At 46.6% G+C, this 26,915-nt stretch overlaps 1 protein-coding gene across 1 annotated transcript in view; it reads left to right on the forward strand.

Annotated features, from left to right (window-relative positions):
- Positions 1-26,915, forward strand: part of GUF1 (GTP binding elongation factor GUF1) — a 136,295-nt gene that overhangs the window by 102,056 nt on the left and 7,324 nt on the right. The window contains exons 14-17 of the mRNA XM_082272230.1: positions 509-642; positions 1,184-1,285; positions 3,482-3,601; positions 15,458-15,494. Coding sequence (XP_082128356.1) covers positions 509-642; positions 1,184-1,285; positions 3,482-3,601; positions 15,458-15,494 — 393 coding nt within the window. The remainder of the gene's footprint in view (positions 1-508; positions 643-1,183; positions 1,286-3,481; positions 3,602-15,457; positions 15,495-26,915) is intronic.

Here is a 26,915-nt window from a genome sequence, read left to right on the forward strand (position 1 = left end):
TTGCCTAATAATTCTGCACTCCCTGTATTTGTGAAAAGTCTTTCACTTTATAGTCATGCTGGTGAGTTCACAGGGACTCTGATAGCTTCCATGCCCTATCCCGACAATGAATCCCCTAAATACCCTCATACTAACCAAACTTTCATGTTAGATTGTACTTCATTTTGTGTAAGTTCATTACTTCTGTGGAGGCTTTTCAGGTCTTTGATCTAATACCCAGGTCTACTGTTTTTTTTGTTGGTTGTGTCTTTTTTCAACCTATGTTTTCCTTCTTATTTTAAAGCCAAAATATCCTCCGGAAGACGCAATTTCTTTCTGTCGGCTTTCTCTTCCTCTCCCCATACCCACTTTCCCTATTGCCTCCTATCATCCCTTTCACTGGTTTTTCCCTTATGTTTTTCCACTACTGGTTTTACATATGATGTTGCCTGATGTTAAATGTCACCATCCTGTATGCTGAAAATTTTGAATAAGAGATATGTGAATTAAAATATATTTGTGTTTCTAGTCTCGACGTGCTGAACACAAAAGTTTTGTGTACATTGATGAGCACAGGATCATGGTGAAATATCTGTTTCCTTTAAATGAAGTTGTGGTGGATTTTTATGATAATCTAAAGTCTCTGTCATCTGGATATGCAAGGCAAGTTGTACAGACATTATCTCATTCTGTATATTGTAAAGGCTGATTCTTTCCTTTGGAAAAAGTCTCTTACTTTCTCAATGTCTACATATTTTCATGAAACTCTGGTATCTACCTAATGGGGATTTAACGATTCCTTGCTCCATCCAAAGTGGAAAAAAGTGTTGGCTTTGGATTTACCTTTAGGTTTTCCAGGCCTATACAGTAAATTATTAGACTTTTGCAGGCTGAAAAGAAAGACATTTCTGCATTGACTTGGTTAATGCTTTTTACCAAAGGGCAATTTATTCACTGATTTTTGGTTTCACAGGACACATTGTTTGGTAATGTATGAGTAGAAACTGTGTATTGTAATTTGAGAAAGTAACAAAATTGTGTATTTCACGTACATTGCAGCGATTTCAGATTTTTTTAGCCTGTGGGAGGTTTATTTTTTTGTGTAAAATATTGGATTGCAGTAACAATGTTCACCCAGTACGGCATGGTTAGGTCTAGCCTTACAATGATTATTCCACTGTGTGCATTTTTTCTATCCTTTCAGCTTTGATTATGAGGATGCTGGTTATCAAGCAGCTAACCTGGTCAGAATGGATATTTTTTTGAATGGGCGTCCTGTGGAAGAACTGGTGACTATAGTACATAGGTAAGAAGTGTTACTAATAAAAGAGTATAAACAAACACTATGGCCTTATTCATACAGGCTTCAGCTTGTATAAAAGCTTGTTGAAGATTTTAGATTACCATTTAGCTCCAGTTTGTAAATGTTGAACAGAGATTCTAATGGGAATGTTGATTGCCACTTTAAACAAGCTGCTAGCAGGCTTCCAGCATTTCTTGAAGCTTGTTGACAGCATCAACAACGCTTTCTGAAAGCTCTGCAAATGCTTTGTCAAAGCTTGATGATCACACTGACCGATAGCTGTACTAACAAAAGTGATGTTAGTACAGTGATCTCCCATTTTGCTATTGTGTTGTGACAGGCGTACCACCCCACCAATCCTCCCCCACGCACGCAGAATACCATCTCTAAACGCACAGCACATTAAGGCTTTCCAGTTATTGGTCAGCTTTGGCCATTTAAGCCCTATTTCTCCGACTAATCATTACACTTTCTGATGTAATTTAGTCTGGCTGCTTACTTATTGACCCTGTCTGCACAAATATATGATCATCAAGCAACTGTTCCTGCATCGGTTACACAATGCGGACATTAGTCACTTAATATAGTGCAAACTTTGTTCTAGAGACATCTGAGTGAATTGTCTACCGCTCTGTGGGCGCAATAGTTGAGCTAAAGAGAATCTTTCACACCAGTCCACATGCGTTAAGCATCTTACTACACCCTGGGGTTGATTTACTAAAACTGGAGAGTAAAATCTCCTGTAGCTCTGCTTAGAAACCAATCTGCTTCCGTTTTTTTTTTTTTTTTTTTTTGTCAAAGCTTAATTGAACAAGCTGAATTTAGAAGCTGATTGGCCATCATCCACAGCTGCACTAGATTTTGCACATCATTAGCTCTATTGAAAATTCACAAAATGATATTTCATTAAACTCTTATGTGCTGTTGAGCGCTAAAGTGCAGGTGACGTGACTGTGTAGGATGCGTGCATGCTTGCTTTTTTACGCAGCACACACCACCACACATATATAGTTCAACAGGGAACATAGGAAACAATTATTTTTTGTGCCCATGTTAAGCCTGCATTGATCATTGCAGGTCAGTGGCACTCCATGGACTGGGTGTGAACAAGTCCTAAGGGCTCATTCAAACTCTGTGTAGTGATCTGCCTATAAAACTTGTATTTGCTTCTTATGTGCCCTGTTTAAACAACACTGGTGTTATGGGCAGTGTAATTTAGTGCAAATAATGCAGCATATCTGCATTTTTTCACAGTGCACTGGATGGTACCGCATATCACCGCACAGTAGTGCAATGCACCACGCTGCTGTGTCGTGATATGAATGAAAAATGTATTAATGAAAAACTACTGTGCAAACACACTACTGAACACAAAACTTACAAAATGAATGGGTAGCAGCCAACATTGAGGTGTTTCCACGTCTACAATAATAGTAGAAAATAAAAATGCAGTGCTACCTGTAATTTACTCTCATGACTATACAAAAGTAATGGTGGCACCCTCCGCTGAGGGATAATTGTATCAATCTGTGGGACTACACCACAAAAAAATTCATAAACCAAAACATATACAAACTATATTGTGCCTCAAACTAATAGTAGCACAAGAGCAATAATGGGGACATCCTCCCTTTTTGTATAACAAAAAAAAAAAACATAAAAACAACTGATGTGCATATAAACCATCAAATGACAGTCACAAAATGGCTCAGTTTATTGTGTGAGTTTTTACTTATTGTCCTTTGATGGTTTATATGCATATCAGTTGCTTTTATGTTTTTTTTTTCTATTTATGAATTTATTTTTGGTGTAGTCACACAGATTGTTTCTATTTTCCCTCAGTGGAGGGTGCCGCCATTAGTTTTGTATAGTCATCACAGTAATTACAGGTAGCACTGCATTTTATTTTCTAATATGATATGAATGAAATGTCACTATGTGATACTTTTAAATAAAGTAAAACAAAAAAGGATGTTAAAATGTGCAACATAGCCAACACTGCCACTAGCGTGCATGGTGAACGCTGTGTTTTTTTTTTTTTTTTTTTTTACCATGAAAGCTACAGTGAACTAAGCTTTAGTATGTTAGAACAATAGTTATTGGGGTGTCAGGTGCCTAATATCTGTATGCCTACATTTTTATTGGGCTACTGGATATGATGAAAAGTAAAAAAAAAAATATGTATCTTTTGTTATTTAGGGAAAAAGCCTATTCAGTTGGTAAAGCAATCTGTGAAAAGTTACGTGAATCTATTCCCAGACAACTGTTTGAAATTGCGGTACAAGCAGCTATTGGAAATAAGATCATCGCAAGAGAGACGTAAGTCTATAGACAGTAAAAGGAATATTTTCTACTATATGTCCCCATGTTCAGTCTTTCAGCAATTACAAAATATGTGGGGAAAAGTCATATTTGGGCTTAAGGCAGTATTAAACCCAAAACCAAAAATGTCATCAATTGCAGCTTACCAATCATTAGATTTTTTTTTCTTTGGCTTTTTTACCTGGTGATCTGGCCAGTAATACACCTCCTAGATTAGTGAGACACAACTCTGGAGGAATGGGAAAAGGAGGGACAGCAGCACTGTCAGTCTGGGGGTAGATTTAAATGTATTAGCAGATTTAGATACATTAACAAATTGCAGCCAAACTCCAGCTGACCATTTATAATCAGTTACAGCAAACCATTTCTTTTTGGGAGGAAGGTTTTACATGAATAAATAAAAGCTGATTGCTTTAATCACTCCTGCCAGTGTTAAGTGGTTGGTCTCATCCATGTAAACTAAATCTGCTGGAAAGCTTGAGCTTGTGAAAAACAAACTTGCTGGATCCCCAGATGAAAATAGAAGAAAGAAAGCCTAAGTAAGGAAATGCAGCCATCACATCTAAGAATCTGTAAAGTGCAATATAATAAGGTTTCATTCACAATTCTTACAGCTCCAAAGTTGTGCAACTTTGGTTGGGTGCGACTTGGATGTGACTTCTTGTCCCTTTTGAGGGTTAACATAGAAATCTATGGCCCTCAAGTAGCATGAAAGTTGGACCAAAGTAGCACACAAACTACTTTAAAGTCGCTGCAACTTTAAATTGATACTAAAGTCTTGTCTTTTTTTTTGTGTAAAAATAGAAAACATGTTCTACTTACCTGCTGTGTGCAGTGGTTTTGCACAGAGCAGCCCAGATACTCTTCTTCTTGGGTCCCTTGGTGGCGCTCCGGCCCCCAGAGGAAGCAGCTTGCTATGGGGGCACCCGAGTTGCTGCTCTGTGTGTCCATTCAGACACTGAGCCTTGGTTTGGCCCTGCCTCCCCTCTCTTCTCATTGGCTCACTGACTTTGACAGCAGCGAGAGCCAATGGCGCCCACCGCTGTCCCAGCCAATGAGGAGGGAGAGTCTCGTACACATCGCTGGATTGTGATGGGCTTGGGTAAGTATGAGGTGGGCTGCTGCACACAGGCGCTTTTTTATTTTAATGCATAGAATGCATTTAGATAAAAAAAAACACCTGCTTTTATAACCACTTTAAGTTGCACATATATGAATGGTTATCATTGGAAAACATTGGGTATGTCCAGAGTCGCATGACAAGTCGCACAAGTGTGAATGGAGTGTAAAAATTTGGGTTTAATACTGCTTTAAATTTGTATCTCTAGCCAGAAATTTTTTCTTCTTCTTTTTTTCGATAGAATAGGAAACTGTTATAACCCAAGGAAGCTAGGACCTCCATCATTTTCTCTTACATCCTGTTCAGTTTACATAGTTCTCACTGTGGCAGGAAGTAATAAGAAATCTCTACTGGGGACACATACAGCAGTAACAAGGAAACTGAGGTTCTGACCCCAAAATACTAATGTGTTTTACTGGCATTGTTTTCCTGTTAAAGCAATTTCCCCTCATTTACTGCCCTGGTGACAATGTTATGAACAAGACAGGAAGCAAGGCTAAAATACCAGAAAGGGGACACAAATCGAAAAAAAAAAATCTATACACAATAGTTAACTTTTTCTCAAGAAAAATGAATATGGGACTTTTAGGGTGCTAAGAGACAGACTTACAATTTCATGTACTTTTAAAAGTTAAAATATTTCATAATAAACCAGCATTGTGTTAACATAGTCTTGTTCTCATTTTTAAAGCGGTAAAATGAGTGATAGTCCTAACATGTTTAGCCCAAAGGGGCTTCTTCAGGGGCTTTACAACCGCTGGGCCTTTAATACTGTATTGAGGAAACAATGTAAATAAACAACTTTATTTATTTTATTTTTTTTGTATAATCTTTATTAAAAAATTTTCAAAAAGTAAACAAGAAAACACACAGAAATGCAAGGGAGGTAAGACAACAAAGTAAATAAGGAGGTGTTCTCCTCAAGGGTATCACGTAGTGCAACTTAAAAGTTTGAGGCCACAGAGTCCAGAAGGCTAGAGAGCTTCATGCATGGCAACAAGTTAGTAAGGGCAAGGGCGATAACCCTCCCAGGCAACATTTAAACACATCTATCATCATTATAAGTGCCATACACAACAAGGGTGGGTCAGTAAGAGACTGGAAGCCAAGGCCAGAGAGCAAAGGGAGGAGGAAAAAGAGGAGAACGTGAGGGGATGGGGGGGGGGGGAGAGCACAAAAAGAAAAAGGGGGGGAGGGGGCAGAGAGGAGCGGGGCAGAAAGTCAAAGAAGAAAGGCAGAGGGATGAGGAAAAAATGAGTCCAGAGGTCATGAGGCACTGTCATGATAAGAAGAGATAGAACAACAAGGCAGCAACATTTCATCCATGTCTAAGTCAATAAGAGTCTGTGGCTAGAATCCATCATACAGCAGGATCAGCGACCGGTGCGGGCACAGGGCCGCCGGCACCCAAGGCCGTATAGTATATCCACACTGCCCATTTCGTATAAAATTTGTCATAGCGGTCCTTACATCGGGCCATCCACTCCTCAGCCGCCATTATAGTATTCAACAGTGAGATCCAAGCCGCCCTATCAGGCACCCTAGTCTGTTTCTAGAACACCGGGACCAGGCGGCGGGCAGCGTTCAACAAATGCGGCAGGACACTTTTTCTATATCCGCTAAGAGGGATGGAGGGCACGTGCAGGAGACAGTGACGTGGGTCATCGGGAACATCCACGTCCAGATTCGCCAAGATCTGTGCCCTAATGTCTACCCAAAATGGCCGCAGGAGCGGGCACCCCCACCAGATGTGGAGGAAGGTGCCCCTGTCTCCGCAGCCCCGCCAGCAGCGGTCCGAGGCACCAGGGAAGATCTGTGTGTCAGTTGGTACACATGGGTCAGCTGTTGTTCAGAAAAGGTGCACTGCAAGTCTCTCTCCCACTCTCTCACAAACAAGGGTCTGGGTTCCTGGTCCGAAGGGCTAAGAAGTTGGTACAGTAGTGTAATAGAATGCTGGATCGGGTGCTTAGAGATGCAAAGTTTCTCATAGGGGGACACCTGAGTCGGAGAACGGATGGTCTCCAACCTAGGAAGGAGGAAGTGGGTCAGCTGGCGATAACGCCACACGTCCATTGGGAACCTCCCATAATGCTCCCTGAGCTCCGAGAGTGGCAGCATCCTCCCCTCCTGTACGAAGCGTCCGCAGCGCGTCTCCCCACTGTTCGCCCACGTCCCGAAGAAGGAAACATCCTCCCCCGGGAGGAACCACAGGAAACCTCCGAGAGGCGCCAGTGGAGAGATCGCTGCCGACAGCTGTAATTTGGCATTGACGTCATCCCAGACCCGCAAGGTGTGGGTCGTGGACGGGGAGACCCATGAGGAGAGGCCTCTGTGCTCCCTGGTGAGCCACAGAGCATGGGCTAGGTTTCTGCCCGCCATATATTTTTCCATAGGGACCCAGAGCTTATCCCGAGCATGGTGATGCCAGTCCATGATGCGCTGCAAAGCAATCGCTTCGTAGTATCTCCGAATCACGGGTATCCCCAGGCCCCCCGTCTATTTAGAACGCTACATGAGGGGAAAGGCCAGGCGGGGGTGCTTACCATTCCATACAAAACGGATAAATAGGCTGTTGAGGTTCAAGAAGTAAGACCTGGGTAAACGCACAGGCAGCATCTGCAGGTAGAACAAGATCCGCGGCAGGATGTTCATTTTGAGCACGTTCACCCTCCCAATCCATGTCAGCGTCAGTTTGGACCAGTCCGTCAGGTCTCTGCGAATTGCGTTCAGCAGGGGTACATAATTGAGTCCGAACACTTCCGCGGAGCAGTCGGAAAGGTAGACCCCCAGGTATTTAAGCCTGGAGCGGCACCAGGTAAACGGCAGGGACGATTGCAAGGTCGTGGCCATGTCCGGAGGGATAGAGAGGGGCAGGATCTCTGACTTGTCAAAGTTAATTTTGAAGTTGGAAAGTGTATGGAAGGACCGGAGCTCGGACATGAGCACAGGGAGCAACGTCTGAGGTCTAGTGACATAAAAAAGGACATCGTCCGCGTAGGCAGACAGTTGGTGCTCCGTGGGGCCCACCGTAACCCCCCCAATATCCGGGTTCGCCAAAAACGGCTCCAGGGTCAGGGCGAAAAGTAGCGGCGAAAGGGGGCAGCCCTGGCACGTCCCATTGCAGATTGGGAAGGGCTGGGAAAGAAAGCCCCCAGCCTTCACCCTGGCTTCAGGAGAGGCGTAGTGCGCCGCCACCCAACCCGTCATCCGGGGGCCCAGGCCTAAGTGGTTCAAGACCAGATGCATGTAAAGCCAATCCACCCTGTCAAAAACCTTTTCAGCGTCCGTGGACAGCAAGAGACAGGGTGGATGGTGGGGGTGGGACCCCACCCAATGTATAATTTGGAGCGCTCTGTTTGCATTGTCTCGTGCTTCCCGCCCCGCTATGAACCCAGTCTGGTCAGGGTGTATAACCGAGGGCAGTAATGGCTTCAGACGGTCTGCCAAGATCCTGGCCAGGATCTTGACATCCGTATTGATTAACGAAATCGGTCGGTGGCTGCTAGGTAGTGTGGGGTCTCGGCCGTCCTTAGGGAGAACAGTAATGTGAGCGAGAAGGGCGTCTCTGGTGGTCGGGGGACCCAAGGCCAGTGCGTTAAAGTACTTGCACATCGGGGACAGCAGAGAGGATTGGAACTTTAGGTAGTATGCGTTAGTGTACCCATCAGGGCCCGGGCTCTTACCCTTCGGCAGAGCCTTAAGGGCGAGTTCTAGTTCCCTTTCCATGACGGGTCGCTCGAGGGCCTTCACCGAGCGGGAGGTCAGATGGGGGATGTCAGCCTCCTCCGGATATTGTTTAATCCGGTCACTCTTAGCCGTCGTTGCGTTATCCGATAGGGGGGGGCGAAAGGTTATATAGCCGAGAGTAATATTCCCGGAAAGCATCCGCGATCCGGGAAGGAATCTTGTGTTACCGGGCCCTGAGGGGTCTGAAGCTGAGGGGTACGAGTCGAGGCACGCTGCTTACGCAGGGCTCTGGCCAGTAGGCGCCCACATTTGTTGCCGAACTCATAGAATTTGTGTGATATGTACTGCAGTCTGCTACGTATCTGAGCCTCCAGGAGAGCAGACAGCTCCTCCAGCAGGCCCTGCAGCTTTTGGAGGGCCCCCGACGCCCGCGAACGCTTGTGCGACAGTTCAGTATCTCGAATTTGCGTGAGAAGCCGGTTAAGGTCTGCCAAGCGGGCCTTTCTCAGTCGCACCCCTTGTGAAATCAGCTCGCCGCGGACAACCGCCTTGTGTCCCTCCCAAATCGCCGTCGGGGTAACGTCCACACTGTCGTTCTCGCGGAAATAATTAGAAATCGTGTCAGTCACAGTAGCGGTCACCACAGCATCGTCCAGCAGGTTCTCGTTCAGTCGCCATGTCCATTCCCTGTCCTTGTGGTGGGAAAAGTCCATCTGCACCGTCACCGGAGCATGATCTGAGAGAGTGCGGACGGAGATGTCCGCACCCGCCAGAGAGTTCAGGCGTGACTGGTCAATGAGGAGCATGTCAATGTGCGAATAGGAGTCGTGAGTCCCCGAGTAGTAGCTATAGTTCCGCAGCGAGGGATGGAGGAGCCGCCAACAGTCCACCAGGCCGTGCGACTGTAACAACCGGAGGAGTCGGCGGTGTGCCGCGAACGAGTGCGCTGAGCGCCCGGAGGACGTGTCAGTGCGAGGGTCCAAACAAAAGTTGAAATCCCCCCCGAGGATCAGCTGGCCCTCCCGGAACGTGGCCAGAGCGTCCAGGGTGGACTCGAGGAAGGTCAGCTGACCCGAGTTCGGGGCATAGAGGGAGGCCAATGTCAATGGGCGGCCAAACAGCGTCCCCTTCAAAAAGATGGATCTACCCTGCGTATCAGAGAGGGCGTCAGTCAGCACAAACGGAAAGTCCCTGTGGAGTGCAATAACGAATCCCCCGGACTTTGGTCGCGGGGAGTGACTGTGGAACCACTGACTATGTAAGTGAGTGGGCAACCTGGGCATGGATTGGGGGGAGAAATGTGTCTCATGCAAGAAAACTACCTGTGCACCCAGCCTACGCAACTCAAGCCACAACTTACCTCGTTTAAATTGAGAGCTCAGGCCGCGAACGTTATAAGTAAGGATCTTCAGAGGAGCCATTCATGAGGTGTCAGATCCAAGGACCCACGAACCCAGGACAGAAGTGAGAGAGAGACCCAGCCACACCATCGGCTGTCCGACAGCATGCCCTGTAAGGTAGAAGGCAATAGCACATGACTCACAGATGGGGGGGGGGTGGGGGAAGAGCAGGAACATGAACAAGACAACAAAATACATCAGGCGCTGGAGGGGGGGGGCCCCGCAGTTCGGGGGGGCACCCGTCCCTCCAGATGAGCTCCCCGACCCACAACGGGTGCGGAGGACGGGGCCCCGCCCGTTGACGGCCAAGGTCCCGCAAAAACGGGGTCAAACATGCACTCCCTTGAGTGCCAAGGCACAATAAAAACATGTGCATAGAAGGGGGGAAACTGGTAGGGCAGGAGGAGCGAAGGCACTCCGCCAGAGTCTTTCAAATTTACCGGAACCCAGTCCATGAGTCCCAACAGGAGCTAAGCCATCAAAATAGAACGACGGCCAGCAGAAAAAATGGAAAACCCTGTAACAAGTAACAGGCTGCAGGTGGAGAGGGGAACTTCCCCCCTCTCAGTCCCAAGAGGCTCGGCGGCACAATCCCCAGGCCTGCGGGCTCACCGGGAACGGTATTCCAAAAAGGGGTCAGAGTTCACCTTGGGGTCCCGCTAACATGGCGCGCTGTAAGATTCCAGGAACGTCCAAAAGAGGATAGGATCTCCGTATCAGCCAGTCCTCAGGGGTCCGAGCTGGAGGGCCGGTTGCGGGAGCGATTGTGGTTGCCGGCGAGCCGAACGCCATGATGGCGTGCGGGCCGGTAAGGGCAGGTCAGGAGTGGTGCGCCAATCCGGAATGTCAACGGGCGGAAGATCCAGTTGAGATGGAAAGTGCGGCAAATCGTCCCTGTTCCTCAGGACATGTTGTTTACCGTTCTTGGCAACCGAGAGGCTGAAGGGGAAGCCCCAACGATAGGTCAGGTCAGCGTCTCTAATAGTTTCCAAAAGAGGTTTCAAGGCCCTGCGTTGCATCAGGGTGCGGCGGGAAATGTCCGGATACAGAGACAGCTGTGCCCCATCCAAGTCAATGGCAGAAACCCCACGCATGTGGTACATTATGCGGTCTTTCACTGTGTACTTGTGTAGTTTACAGATAATGTCCCGGGGTTTATCAGGATCATCAGAGGGGGGGCGCAGCGCCCTATGTGCTCTGTCGATTTCAATGTGATCCGGAGCATCATGGCCCAGGATCTGTTTGAAAACTCCCTGAAGAGTGGGGACAATATCCCTTGCCGCAGTAGCCTCAGGCAAGCCTCTGATACGGATGTTCCCCCTGCGGCTCCGGTTCTCCATATCATCCAGCTGGTCCAATAAAGTGTCAATGCGCCTGTCTTGCAGCGCGCAGCGGTCCGAGAGCGCCTGTACCACTGGCAGTATGTCCTCCACCTTGGTCTCCACCGACTCCACCCTGTGGCCCAGGTGGACAGTGTCTGCCTTTACCGCGTCGATCTCCTGGCGGAGGGCCCTCTCAACCCTGTCGGCCAGTCTGTCCAAGTCCGCAGCCGTGGGGAGAGACAGGATGTGTGCTCGCAGGTCCGCAACGTCCGCCAGGGCCGATGCGGCAGCGGGTTCCGTCCGGCCCGAGGCAGAGCTTGTGGACGCCGGGGACGGCGGCGCCGTGGAGTCCAGGCACGGGGATGGGATGGGAGAGAGAGCACTCACTGCAGCCTGAGAAGAAGTCCCCAATGGAGTGAGATCTCGCCCGGGTCGTCCGCTGTGGCTGCTGGGACTGTCGCCGCTTCGGGGGCATCCCGTGGGAAGCAGAACGGGGCCTCCGGGGTCGGTATGTAGGTTAGTTATGGGCGAAGTGCCGGGAGCTCTCCTTCAGAGCGTCCTCACGCCGCCATGCCGAGACCACGCCCTCAACAACTTTATTTTTATGCAAATTTTTCTTGAGAATTTTTTTCTAATTGGGGGATTTGGTGCTGACAACATGGTATCAATTGCCCAAACTACTATTAAAATAGTTATTTGTTCCTCATCCTACTCAAAGTTTAAAAAAAATTAGCTAGTGATACACTTTAAGAATTCAAAAAGTAGGCCTAAATATCTTCAAACTGTGTAGGTTTAGTCTTACTTTGCCAGTGTCTGATACTTTCGTTTTTACAGGCTCTTGCACATGGCCACAGAGTGTAAAATCCACCTACTGATGTGGGGCTCTTTTTATGAGACCGAATCCACCACTGTCACTGGTCCTTTCACTATTATTTGCACATCGCATATGTTCATGTTTCATCACCCGACCACCCCCCCCTTTTCTTTGCATATGTGATGTGCAAATAATAGTGAAAGTTACAGTGACAGTGGTGGATGCTGTCTCTTAAAATAATGGTGCCAGAATAGCAGGTGGTTTTTACTCTGTTAGTAGGTCTGGCACCCTTTTGCTGCTAGTCTCACCAACCCCTTTTTAGTCCCTCTCCAACTCCACCTTTCCCAGGTTCCTCCCTAACTTTTATTGCTTCAAAAACAAAAACCCATTTTGGCACACGACCACATGCAAAGTAATACATCATACAGAAAGTACCACGCAGTTGCCAAAAGTGCTTTTATTCTTGCAACTTCTCACTGGAAGCAGGTCAGGAACTTACAAGGTTTGTACCTGCTTTATCGGTTTTTAAATAGGTTAATTTGAAATGTTTTTTTTGTCATTGCATGACGTATTTAAACAAAATCAGAATACAACAGTCTTAAAAAAACAAAACAACAGAAAAACTACACTAAAATTCCATAAAGTGGAACTAAACCCATCGATTTAACAGTTTTGAAAAGTTACATTCCTGACATTTGCTGGGAGTGCTGTTTTATTTGCTTGTGCTCTCACTCAACTGTTAAATCATCAACTGGCTGGAATCATAACTGATCACATGTGCAGCATCATGGCAGTTTAACCACTTTAGGACCAGAGGATTTTCCTGCTTTAAGTACAGGCCACTTTTTGCGATTCGGCTCTGTGCGACTTTAACCTGCGACTTTAACCTGTGAGGTCAGCCCCTCACAGGCAAAGTGACGTATATAAACGTCACTAGCCTGGGAGGGTCTGGGGAGCGAGCGCGCGCTGCCGGCGGCGCGCTCCCGCGCGGTCACGGACCCCCCCGCGCATGTGACCGGCGGGCCCGATGTCCGCTGGTCACTCTGCAATCGTCGGGGGAGAGGGAGAAAGGCAGGCAGCTTGTGTAAACAAGCTGCCTGTCAGTTCTCCCTGTGTAGAGACACTGATCAACCGTTCTACTATGTAGGACCGTTGATCATTGTCCCTACACCTCAAGACACAGCCAATCGCAGTTAGAATCACGCCCCTAGGGACACACACAGCCCCTCCCTCTCAAATAAAGTTAACCCCTTCACTGCCAGTGTAATTTTACAGTAACAGTGCATATATTTAGCACTGATTACTGTAGAAATGTCACTGGTAACCCCAAAAGTGTCAAAAATGTCAGTCAAGGGTCCGATCTGTCCGCCGCAATGTCGCAGTACCGCAAAAAAAATCGCAGATCGCCGCCATTACGCGTTAAAAAAAAAACAACAAAAATGACAAAAATCTTTCCCTTTGTTAGTAAACGCGATAACTTTTGCGCAAACCAATCAAAATACGCTTTTTGCGATTTTTTTTTTTTTTTTTTTTACCAAACATATGTAGCATAAAACAAATTGGCCGAAAATGTTATAAAATTTAGATTTTTACTTTTTTTTGGGGAATTTCATATAAAAAAAAATGTGAAAAATATTGTTATTTTTGCAAAATTGACGCTCTTTTTTTTGTTTATAGCGCATGATCAAAAAATCGCACAGGTGATCAAATACCACCAAAAGAAAGCTCTGTTTGTGGGAAAAAAAGGACGTCAAATTCGTTTAGGTACAGCGTCGCACGAACGCCCAATTGTCCGTTTAAAGTCACGCAGTGCCGAATCGCAAAATACCCCCTGGTCTTTTAGCAGCCAAATCCTCCGGGCTTAAGTGGTTAACTGACAATTGCGCGGTCATGCAACGCCGTACCCAAAGAAATTTACGTCCTTTTTTTCCCACAAACAGAGCTTTCTTTTGGTGGTATTTGATCACCTCTGCGCTTTTCATTTTTTGCGATATTAATAAAAAAAAGCAACAATTTTGAAAAAATAACAATATTTTTCTACTTTGACAGTTAAAAAATATCCAATATATTCAATTTTTGTCATATATTTAGGCCAAAATGTATTTAGCTACATGTCTTTGACAAAAAAATTCTCAATAAGCGTATTTTTAACCGCTTTAAGATCGGAAAATTTTACCCCATTCCTGACCAGGCCATATTTTGCGATTCGGCACTGCGTTACTTTAACGGACAATTGCGCAGTCGTGCGACGCTGTACCCAAATTAAATTTATGTCCTTTTTTCCCCACAAATAGAGCTTTCTTTTGGTGGTATTTGATCACCTGTGCAATTTTTAATTTTTGCGCTATAAACAAAAAAAGAGCGACAATTTTGAAAAAATAACAATATTTTTCACATTTTTTTATATGAAATTCCCCCCTAAAAAAATGTAAAAATCAAAATGTTTTAACATTTTAGGCCAATTTGTTTTCTGCTACATATGTTTGTTAAAAAAAATCGCAATAAGCCTATTTGATTGTTTTGCGCAAAAGTTATCGCAGCTACTAACTACGGGAAATTTATGTAATTTTATTGTTTTTTTTTTAACTAGTAATGGCAGCGATCTGCGATTTTTTTTTTTTTTTTTTTTTTTTTTTGCGGGACTGCGACATTGCGGCGGACAGATCGGACCCCTAACTGACATTTTTGCTATAAATATGCACTGTTACTGTAAAAATGACACTGGCAGGGAAGGGGTTAACTTTTATTGGTGATCAAGGGGTTAATGTATGCCTGGTGCTTACTGACGTGTGTGGGGGGAGGGGACTGTGTGACACAGGCACAGATCGCAGGTTCAGCTATGCTGAATCCTGTAATCTGTCCCTGCCTGTCACATAGGAGATCCGCCCGCTTTGTTTACACAAGCCGGCGGATCTCCTCACTCGATCCCCAACGATCAGGGAAGAGCGGCGGTGATCACCGCCTCTCCTCCCCTGGCCCGACTCCCGCTGTGTCTGAATACAGCGGGAGCGAGCCTCCGGAGGCGAGCACGCTGCCCACAAGGGGATAACGAACCACTTTGCAGCAGTACGCTCCATGTGAGCGGTCGGCAAGTGGTTAAAATCAAACAGAGGCTAAGACGGCAGCTTCCTTGGCTGAAAAAGATAGGAGGGTTTAGTTCCACTTTAAGAGGGACAATATTAATATTGCTAAATAATTTGTAGTCCAGATTTCATTTATGGAAAATCATGAAAAAGACTGTTTACACAAATATATAAAGATCTATTCACAACGACTAAAAGTTGTAATTACTGACAAAATTCATCCATTAAATACTAACTTCAATGGGATGTATAGATGCAATTATTTATTTTTAATTTTTTCATTGTAAATTTCAAGGTTGTACATGCCCTTTCAAAAGGACTGTGGTTGGGTTAGGCCCCCGGTATTGATCTTTCTTTTGATATAGTTTATTTTATGATGACATTACTAGCATCTGATATATTTACAAAAATAAACTTAATTTTGCAGAATTAAAGCCTACAGAAAGAATGTTTTGGCAAAATGTGTAAGTAATACTTATGCTAATTATTTAATTCTCTACAATAACCGACTATCTTTTTTGTGGAACTGCCTATTATATTCTTGTTTATTCTATATTTTATCTCAGTTGTAATGTACGGCTTAAAATGTTGGTTCTATGTAGATAACAAGAATCTGTAACCTGCTTGGAATCCTAAAGTGGAACTTTTTACCAACACTGCATGAACACATTCCTGACATTTTACACAATACAGCAACATATGTGCACTATTTTTTTGGTCTAGTGCCTTGCCTTAAGAGCACATACAGTGCATCCAGTAAGTATTCACAGCGCTTCACTTTTTCCACATTTTATTTTACAGCCTTATTCCAAAAAAGGAGTAAATTCTTTCTTTTCCTGAAAATTCTGCAAACAATACCCCATAATGACAACGTGAAAGAAGTTTGTTTGAAACCTTTGCAAATTTATTTAAAAAAAAAATCACATGTACATAAGTATTCGCAGCCTTTGCCATGACTCTCAAAATGAAGCTCAGGTGCATTCTGTTTCTACTGATCATCCTTGATGTCTTTACAACTTGATTGGAATCCACCTGTGGTAAATTCAGTTGATTGGACAGGATTTGGAAAGGGCTGTCTATATAATATCCTACAGTTAATAGTGCATGTCAGAGCACAAAGCAAGCCATGAAGTCCAATGAATTGCCTGTAGACCTCTGAAACAGGATTGTATTGAGGCACAGATCTGGGGAAGGGTACAGAAACATTTTTTTTTTTTTTTAAATAATCTTTATTTTAATTTTCAAAACTAGAAACAACGTACAAAAGGTAAAAAAGACATCAAGGAAGAGAATGAAAAAAAAAATTCACCAGTTCAAACAATACATAGTAAATGCATAATAAGAGGCATATTACAGAAATCAGGGCAGGTTCATCAAAACTGTAGAGTGTGCCCATCAGCCAAACAGAGAGAATCTCATTTAGCTCCGTGCCCAAGCATCTGGGCCTGGTCCCCAGGGAGGAGCCCCCAGGGTGGCCCAGTAATTCTGCGAGAACAAATATGACCTATCAGTAAACCAGTCCGCCACAGCAGCATTTAGGTGTTGTGGTGAAAATGTGCCCAAGAAAACAGAAGAGCAAAAAGAAGGGAGGAACCACTCCCAGGAGCAGGGAGGGACACACAGAAAAAACGAAGAAAGAAAAGAGAACAAGAAGAAAAAGAAAAGGATCTGGTAGAAGAGCAGGTAGGCCGTAAGAACGTGGTCTGTAGGCCAGAAGGGAAGGTCAACGCAGGGCGAGGTATCGCACCTATCCAGAAGTCCCACAGTGGAGCCCAGCCTAGCCCAGTCACTCATTAGGAAGTTCATCAGAGTAGTACATCCAGCCTGTCCATATATCCTCGAACAGGGATTGTTGTCCTTTGAGTGTCAGCACCCTCCGTTCCGCACCCATAATCCCATTCGCCTCTCGCTTCCACTCAGCCAAGGTGGGGCAAGTGGTCTGCTTCCAGTGCCTCGGGATAAGACACTTGGCAGCGTTTAACAAGAAAGGGGTGATGCTATGTTTATACTTTTTGATAGAGAGGTGGGTATCATGAAAGAGATACTGGCGCGGGGTGCGTTCCGGAGGTGTGACAGTCAGTTTTTGAATCCAGTGACTCACAGCATCCCAGAAGGGTGTAAGCAGGGGACATTCCCACCATATGTAGAGAAACGTGCCCTTATGGCCACAGCCCCTCCAACATCTGGGGTCTACAGAAGGGAACATCTGAGACAGTTTAGTGGGAGTCTGGTACCACCAAGAAAGAAACGTATAAAAGTATTCCTGAACCCTCGTGCTGATAGAGGAAACATGGGCCAGATGCATAATCTTTGCAACCTGTACGGGCGAAAATGTCACACCCAGCTCTCTCTCCCAGTCCCTAATATAATAAGGGACTGTACGCAAGACCACTCTGAGGGTTAATTTATACATGTGGGAAAGCAGATGCCGGGAATCAGGGGGGTGCGCTATCCATGTCTCGAAAGGAAAAAGTGAATCTATAGACTGTAGTAAAGAGGGGAGTCTAGCAACAAAGTCTGTCAGTTGTCTGTAACGCTAAGAGGACAAGGGGAAAGTGCCAAAATGGGATTGGAGGGTTGCTAGCGGCAATAAGCGCCCAGATGGTGCAAACTTCCCACAATAGGTCTTCCCATCCGCCCCCCCACGTCTGAAAGAAACGTAAATCCTCACCTGGCGGGAACCAAGGATAGCCCCCCAGAGGGGTCAGGGGAGAGAGACTGGGGGAAAAATCACCCCCAGCATTGAGCCTGTCCCAAATCCGGAGAGTGGCCCTTGTCAATGGAGAGGTCCACTCCGAGAGACCTCTATCGGATGCCGGAATCCACGGTGCACCAGCCAGATTCCTGCCAGCTAAAGTCTTTTCCAGGGGGACCCATGGTTTGGTGGCGGTATCATGAGCCCAGTTCAAGAGACGAACCAGGGCCATGGCTTTATAATACAATGAGAAGTCAGGCAGACCCACGCCCCCCCTTGTTTGTGGCGTCTCAGAACGGCATATGCTAGCCTTGGATGCTTATTATTCCAAACAAACCTGAAAAAGGATTGCCTAAGTCTCCTGAAGAATATTTTTGGGCGGTGTATGGGGACCGTACCGAGGAGGCACAGGATCCTAGGCAATACATTCAGCTTAAGCACGTTTATACGGCCAAACCAGGTCAAGGGGTACGTAGCCCAAGAGTCCAAGTCAGCCTAAATACGGTCCACCACAGCCCCATAATTCTTGTCATAGAGAACCATCCGGTCTGGGGAAATATGGGTACCCAAATAGGGGAGAGAACATTCCCTCCAATTGAAGCCAAAGGAGCTACAAGGGCTTCCGCCGTTCCAGAGGGGACATGTATAGGGAGCAGTTCCGATTTATCGTAGTTGATTTTAAAGTTGAAAAGACCTCCAAAAATGCGCAAGAGCACTGGGAGAGAGAGCAGGGGTTTGCTGATGTAAAACAAAAGATTGTCGGCATATGCCGATAGTTTATGTTCCACCGAGCCTATGGAGATGCCATGGATATCTCCTGTGGCCCTCACCATACTGAGAAATGGTTCCAGGGTCAGGGCAAAGAGCAATGGGGACAGCCCTGTCTTGTCCCATTATAGATGGGGAATGCCTCAGACAATAAGCCGTTCACCCTGACCCTGGCCCCCCGGTCTGCTATAAAGCGCCAAAATCCATCCCAAGATCCAGGGTGCGAAGGACCTCCGAAAGGTACGTCCAGTCTACCCTGTCGAAGGCCTTTTCCGCATCCAACGACAAGACCACACAGGGAGCCCGATCCGGGCCAAACTGTGCCCAATGCAGGACGTGAAGGGCACGTAAGGTATTGTCGCGGGCCTCCCGACCTGGCATGAAACCCGCCTGGTCGGGGTGGATCAAGGCAGCGATATAATCCTGGAGGCACAGAGCCAACACCTTCGCCAGAATTTTGGTGTTGAGAAGGGATATGGGCCTATAGCTAGTACAATGGTGGGGGTCCTTACCAGGTTTAGGTAATACCGGTGGAAGGGGGACATCTTGGGAAATGTCATTAAATTATCTACACATGTGTTCCCCAAGCGTGTCAAATAGCTTCTTATAGTAGAGATTCGTAAAGCCGTCCGGTCCCAGGCTTTTGCCCTGAGGGAGGGCTGACATGACTCCCTCCACCTCTGCCACAGTGATGGACGACTCCAAGTCTAACAAGGTCTCCGCGGGGAGCTGAGGCAAGCCTGAGGCCAACAGATATGATTTAATTCTATCCACCCGGTCATCTCCTGCAACAGGGATATGATGGAGAGATTCATAGAAATGTTGAAATTCCTTGGCTATTTGGGGAGAGCTGACCACCCGCCCCGACGGCTTGGCGAGGAAGTGGACATGGAGAGCCTCCCCACGTTTCCGCAGCATTCGGGCCAGCAACCTGCCACGTTTATTGCCATGCTCATAAAAACGATGGCCCAGAACCGAAGCTTGTCCTGAGCCCTCCGATCCAAGCACTGCACCAGAGAGTCCCGAAGGAAAGCCAGTTCGCCAGCCTCAGCTGGGTCCAAGGTGCCCTTATGCTTAATCTCCAGGGTATGGATACTGTCAAGTAGAGTGGAAATCTCCTGCTGTCACTGACGTTTTCAGTCAGCGTCAGCATGGGAGATTAAGACCCTTCAACAGCGCCAAAGGAGTCACCTCCGGTGTGGCGTTAAGCTCAAATTAGGAGCCCACCGCTTCTGTGACAGCCCCCAGAACAGAGGGGTCATCCAGAAGATTTTCATTAAGCCTCCAAGACCAGCTCCTACAGTGGGTACCGGCAGGCGTAAAGGACAGGGTGACCAGGGGAGTGATCAGAGAGTGATCTAAGTGAAACTGATCGACAAACAGTAGATCCAATCTAGAGTACATATCATGAATTTTAGAGTAGTACCACAGCCGGCCCCTCTTATTGGGGGAACAAAGTCCCCTTACATTATAGTAGGTTAAACGCAAAACATCAGCCATAAGAGATCAACAATGAGGAAAGGGCAGCCTAGTGGACCCGTCGGTCCCCACACCCCCCAAACTACATGGTGTGTCAGCCCCAGCATTGCTCCGCCCCTCTCCGGCCATCCAAAAGGCCCCAGACTCAACAAGGAAAAAGGGAAAGAGAGTGAAAGAAAAAGGGAGGCAAAAAAATGCCCCCACTAAATGTAGACAGTGGTCATAACTCCAAATGGAGAGGTGGACCCTAATAAAGTGTCCTGCGGCCAAGAGAGGGTGGCCCAAGGCCCCTGCGGAGCGCGGGCCCCCCTCCCTGGTAGGGGAAGCCAAAAGCCTCCTGGTACAAGCATAAACGGCAAATACTGAATATAAACAGTGCAAAGTGGTAAAAGCAAGCCGGGTAGCATATGAAGGTGGCTAGGAAACTCATCCTGGAGAAAGTCACTTGGTAGCTGCTGCGCCACGGTCGGAGTCGCGCTTAAGGCCTTTCTTCTTCTTAGCAGACATAGATGAGACTCTGCGCCAACGCTCAGGCCGCTGTGGTATGGGAATGGCGCCCTGAAGCCTCCAATCGGGAAAGTCCACAACAGGGACATCAAGAGTATCACAAAAATGCTGCAAATCATCCTTGTGTCCAAGGACTGCTGATTTACCATTCCTGGAAGCTGAAAGGCGGATAGGGAAGCCCCAGTGATATGTGGTTTGCTGAGTGCGCAGTGTCTCCAGTAAGGGGCGGAGAGAACGCCTATGCATGAGCGTCCTCCGTGATAGATCCGGAAAGTTGGGCCCCATCAAAGTCAATAGTTGGCATATGTCTAGCAGCTTTCATGACCGCCTCCTTAAGGGCATACTTATGAAGTTTACACACCACATCCCAGGCCACTCACCCTCCTGGGGTAGTGGGAGCAGAGCACGGGGTCTATTTCAATAGTCTTGGGGGCCCTGTCACCCAGTATCTGGCGGAAAATGCCTTGAACAGTAGGTAGAAGATCGGGGGCTCTAGTGGCTTCAGGGAGGCCCTTAATATGTATATTTTGTCTCCTGTCCCTGTTTTCATAATCATCAAGCTGATCCATCAGTGAATTTAAAACAGTGTCATGCTTTAAAGAATTGTCCTTGAGTGCCTCCACTGTAAAATGTCATCATGGCTGGCCCGCTTCCAGCATGTCCACCCTGTTTCCCAAGGCTTCAGTGTCCGCCCGGAGCCCTTCCAAAGCCTGTGTCACATCATGCTCCACCGTGGCAGTGATTAAAGTGGAGATCCGGGCAAAAAATTTTTTTTAGCTAAAAATACCCCCCGGACAGTCAGGGCTAGTGCATATAAGCAATGATAGCCTCTGAACTGTCCCGTTTCACTTACCCGTAAGAAGAAATACTTACCTTGAAAATGTCTTGTCCAGCGCTGCCATCTCAGGTGTGGGAAGCTGAAGCCGGAGCATCCCTCTTCGGTGACCTCTGAGTCCCAGAATGCCCTGCTCGTCACTCCGGGGAAGGTGCGTCATCCCTGAACAGCTTCTGGGCATGCCCAGAAGCTGTTCAGCAGGGAATGACGTGCCTGCACCGGAAGTGAAGAGTGACGCCGGTGCAGGCGCATTGACTCTTGGGATTAATGACACTCATCTCCCAGGAGTCAATGCAAGGAGGAAGTGACGGAGGCTGTGTCTGCAGAGGGAGGAAGCGGAAGGAAGGTATGTATATTTTCATTAAAAACAAGGTAAGTGAAACAAAAAAAAATTGTAATTATCCAATTCTTTTTCAGGTGTTTTTAAGCTAGCGGATGGTGCAAACTTAATTTGTAGGGTGGAACTGCTTTAAATGGATTATCTCAGACTTAGTAGGCATGGCCCTAATATGGGCCTTCCAACCCCAATCACATTCCTGTTCTCTCGATTTGGAGGAATGGGGTGAGCCAGCAGTGTATTGCAGGAAAGGATCTGGGCTGTGCCCCTGTACCTGTAGCAGTGGAGGACCAGAGGGAGAGGAGAGTCCAGGCGTCTGTGGTGCGGGCTGGGCTGCGATCCAGCGCCATCTTGGCTGCCACTCGCTGTCCGCTCGGCGGGGCTGTGAAGAGGTGGCACGAGGTCCGCGGTGCGGGAAGAAGCACCGCCGGATGGCTGAGAGGATGGGCGCTGCTTCGCTGGCATGCTTGGAGGTAAGTATCGCCGTCTCTGAGGCCGCAGGTCAAGGCTAGCTCTCGGGGGTGGCAGGAGCTCCGGAGAGATGTCCTCACACCATTGCTGTCAGGCCACGCCCCTGGGTACAGAGACATTTCTGCAGCATTAAAGGTCACAATGAGCACATTGGCCTCCATCCTCCATAAATGGAAGAAGTTTGGAACCACCAGGACTCTTCCTAGAGCGGACCAGCCAAACTGAGTGAGCTGGGGAGAAGGGCCTTAGTCAGGGACGTGACCAAAAACCCAATGGTCACTCTTACAGAGCTCCATCATTTCTCTGTGGAGTGAGGAGAACCTTCCAGAAAAACAACCATCTCTGCAGCACTCCACCAATCAGGACTGTATCGTAGAGTGGTCAGACAGAAGCCACTCCTCTGTAAAAGGCACATGAAAGCCCACCTGGAGTTTGCCAAAAGGCACCTGAAGGACTCCCAGACCATGCGAAACAAAATTCTCTGGTTTGATGAAACAAAGATTGAACTCTTTGGCCTGAATGGCAAGTATCATGTCTGGAGGAAACCAGGCACTGCTCATCACCTGGGTAATATCATCCCTACAGTGAAGCATGTTGGTGGCAGCATCATGCTGTTGGGATATTTTTCAGCGGCAGGAACTGGGAGACTAGTCAGCATTGAGGAAAAGATAAATGCAGCAACGAGTGACAAAATGAAAGTGCGCTGATTAGGCATTGAGAAGCTGCTACCTTAGAGCTTAATAGTGAAATTGATAGGGATAGGTGTATCAGGTACACTAATCAATAAGGTGATGATTGAAATAAATCTTTTGCAAGGTGCAAATAAGGGAAAGATTTTAAACAAACCAACCGTGTACTGAAAACATCAAAAAATTAAGGTGTACAACAAAATGTGCTAATGATATTGGAAGGGTTTCATAAAACACAAACATTAAACCACAGCAATCACAGTGAAAACAGTGGAAGTGGCAGTAGAGGAGGCTAAGAACAGCGAATACCCACCAGAGACCGACCCATCACCTACCGTGTTGGAAGGGAGAAGTGTCTGTTGATTTACAGCTCTACCCATTCATTGATCTGGTAAGAGACTCAACATCCCACTCTTCTTGGATGGTGTTAGGGGTCACATCTTCCCAACCTTTTTGGTGTTTGATCTCTGGAGTGGAATCACTTATATATATATATATATATATATATGCCCTAAATTCTCATCTTTCTGGTAAGAAGCTACGCTGGTGGTGGGACATTGAATTTAGTCACGTGATCTTCACCTCTTCTGTTTAAAGGCTTCATCACAACAAATTTGATTGGACTATTTTTGTATATCACTTGGGACTTTATACATCACCATGCACACCTGAGACACACATTGGTGTTTTCACTGTGACTGCTGTGGTTTAATGTTTGTGTTTTATGAAACCCTACCAATATCATTAGCACATTTTGTTGTACACCTTCATTTTTTGATGTTTTCAGTACACGGTTGGTTTGTTTAAAATCCTTCCCTTGTTTGCACCTTGCAAAAGATTTATTTCAATCATCACCTTATTGATTAGCGTACCTGATGCACCTATCCCTATTAATGCAGCAATGTACAGACATCCTTGATGAAAACCTGCTCCAGAGTGCTCTGGACCTTTAGACAGGGACGAAGGTTCATCTTTCAACAGGATAACGACCCAAAGCACACTATACAGCCAGTATAACAAAGGAGTGGCTACGGGACAACGAAATGTCCTTGAGTGGCCCAGACTTGAACCCGATTGAACATCTCTGGAGAGATCTGAAAACAGCTGTGCACCAATGCTCCCCACCTAACCTGATGGAGCTTGAGAGGTCCTGTAAACAAAAATGGGAGAAACTGCCCAAAAATAGGTGTGCCAAGCTTGTAGCATCAGACTGTTGAAGCACCTTTTGGCACAAATTAAGTATCAAGCAAAGGCTGTACATTTGTTTGTTTTTTTTTGTTTTTTCTTTTTAATAAATTTGCAAATATTTCAAACCAAAATTGTCATTGTGTAGTATTGTTTGTAGAATTTTGGAGAAAATAATGAATTTAATCCATTTTGGATTAAGGCTGTAACATAACAATGTGAAAAAGTGAAGCACTGTAAATACTGTCCGAATGCACTGTATGCTATGCACGGCCTGAACATGATATCCCACTTGATTCCCCTATCCATATTTCAAGGTTAATCAGTTGGAATTTAATTCCTTGGGGAGGTCCTGCTAGCACCACCCGGCACGCCATACTTTGATGTAAGAATCAATGAAGCTAGTGGAAAATTGTTGGCCAAAACATGACTGCAACCAATCACTGTTATGGTATTCTAATAGTCACGGCCCTGGCTGTCAAAATACAATAAGCAGCGCTGGAAATTCATTCATCCGCACTGCTTATAGTGGAACACTCTATGTTAGGTTTCTTTAATTCAACACAGCCTGGATGCAATAAATCTATGCACAAATGATCAGCATACCTGTAACTCAAAGGGTGGGGTGGGGGGGGGTTGGACTGCTGCAGAGAGGCCACTGCTTCCATACAAAAAGCAATTCTTAAATTCTCATTAAATAGAACTAAAAACAAGACATTTAAAATGTAGGTTTTCTCTGAAATACAGCAATTTTTGCTATATCTACATAATTAACCTAAAAGGTTACACTAGAATTTAAAAGGATTTACAATAATACCACCCATCTCTGGATATATTCAAATCTAGTTGCTCTATCGTTCATTGACAGACGCATCTCCATATCTTCTTAGATCATAGGGTTATGCTCCTCCCATCAGGAATAGGACACTAGGCAGGAAAAAGCTTTACCACACCTATGGGGGCTGTCCCTGCAGGCATAACCCTACACACTCTGCTACAGCCTCTAGTTTGTTTCTGCCTAGTTTAGGAATAGGACCTAGTTCCCTGCTGGGACTTTGGTCTTAGCTATTAACCACTTCCCGCCCGCCCTATTACAGATTGACGGCGGGAATGTGGTTGTGTTATCCTGACCGGACGTCCTATGACGGCGGCAGGATAACACAGCTCTGGGCGCCCCCCGGGGGCGCGCAGAGCGGCGATCGGTGATGCGAGGTGTCAGTCTGACACCCTGCATCTCCGATCTCGGTAAAGAGCCTCTGACGGAGGCTCTTTACCATGTGATCAGCCGTGTCCAATCACGGCTGGTCACATAGTAAATAGGAACAGCCGTTGATCGGCTTTCCTTAGTTCGTGCCTGACAGGCACGAGTAAAGGAGCGCCGATCGGCGGCTCCCCTGACAGGGGGGGGGGGTCGGCACTGGTAATCACATCATTGATTACCAGTGCAGACCCTTCGGGGGGGATGCCACTAGATCCACCAGGGATGCCCACTATGACCCCAGGGATGCCCACTATGGCCACCAGGGATGGCAATCAGGGGTCAGGGAGCCCCCATTGCCCTCCCCATCAGTGATGCCCACCAGTGTCCTCCCTATCAGTGCTGCCCACAAGTGCCCATCATTGCCATCCTTTAGTGTCGCCCACCAGTGCCCATTATTGCCCACCAGTGCCGCCTATTAGTGCCCATCAGTGCCGCCCATCAGTGCTGCCCATCAGTGCCACCTATCAGTGTCCATCAATGCCGCCTATCAGTGCCCAGCAGTGCCGCCTATCAGTGCCCACCAATGCTGCATATCTGTGCTACCTATCAGTGCCACATATCAGTGCCTATCAGTGCCACCCCATCAGTGCCTCCTCATCAGTGCAGGAAAAAACTTATTTATTTACAAAATTGTATAACATAAACAAAAAAAACTTTTTTTTTTTTTCAAACTTTTCGGTCTTTTTTTATTTGTTTAGCAAAAAGTAAAAATCGCACAGGTGATCAAATACCACCAAAAGAAAGCTCTATTTGTGGGGGGAAAATGACATAAATTTGGTGTAGGTACAGTGTTGCATGACCGCGCAATTGTCATTCAAAATGCAACAGCGCTAAAAGGGGAAAATTGGCCTGGGCAGGAAGGGAGGGAAGTGCCCTGTATTAAAGTGGTTAATAGGGAAAATGTATTATTTTGTGATTTTTTTTTATTTTCACTAGTTAGAGTTCCTGGAGAACTACAAGCAACAGCCGGCTGTAGTTTCGGACTAGATATTCTAGATCCTTAAGGTCTCCCAGCCTGGCCAGCAAGCATGAGGAGGTTATAGTCCAGAACTAGGCCTAGCCACGACAGAGCCCCAATGGATGGGGACTGGCCTGCAAGTGGACAAGTCTCGCTGGACCTGGAATGCCCTGAATCACAGCGTACCCCTTGGCTGACGTGGGAGGTGGACTGTTCGGAGTGGCGCCCACCTGGTACCGTGGTATGGTGAGTAATACTGTCCCCCCAATCCTCTGGCGGTCTCGGGGTGGACGTGAGCCCTCTCCCTGGAATAGTCGGACCCTTGAGGCTCCCTTGGTTCTCCTGGCTTCCAGGATATTAGGCCTATCCCCTCCAGGGGTGCGGAAATATTGTGGCCGCGGCTGCGTTTTTCTTTGGGGGTGGCTTTGTCCTGGTGGGTTCTCTTCCTAGGGACCATCCGATGCCTCTTGTCTGTCTTGTGGGAGACCGCATAACACGCCGTGGGGGCCGCCATTTTGCTGTAGATTCATGCTTTATATTCTCCCATTGAAATGCATGGGTGGCCATTTTTGTTAGTTTGTCAGTAGCAATGGATGGGGCGGCCATTTTCTTGTAGTCCACGATCGCTGGTCCGGCGAACGGCATGACACACACAAATCTAGCAATGACCCAGGCTGTGCTTTCTATTTCCTGTGTCAGA

Source organism: Pelophylax lessonae, assembly GCF_965119305.1.
Source record: "Pelophylax lessonae genome assembly, chromosome: 1".
NCBI lineage: Eukaryota > Metazoa > Chordata > Amphibia > Anura > Ranidae > Pelophylax > Pelophylax lessonae.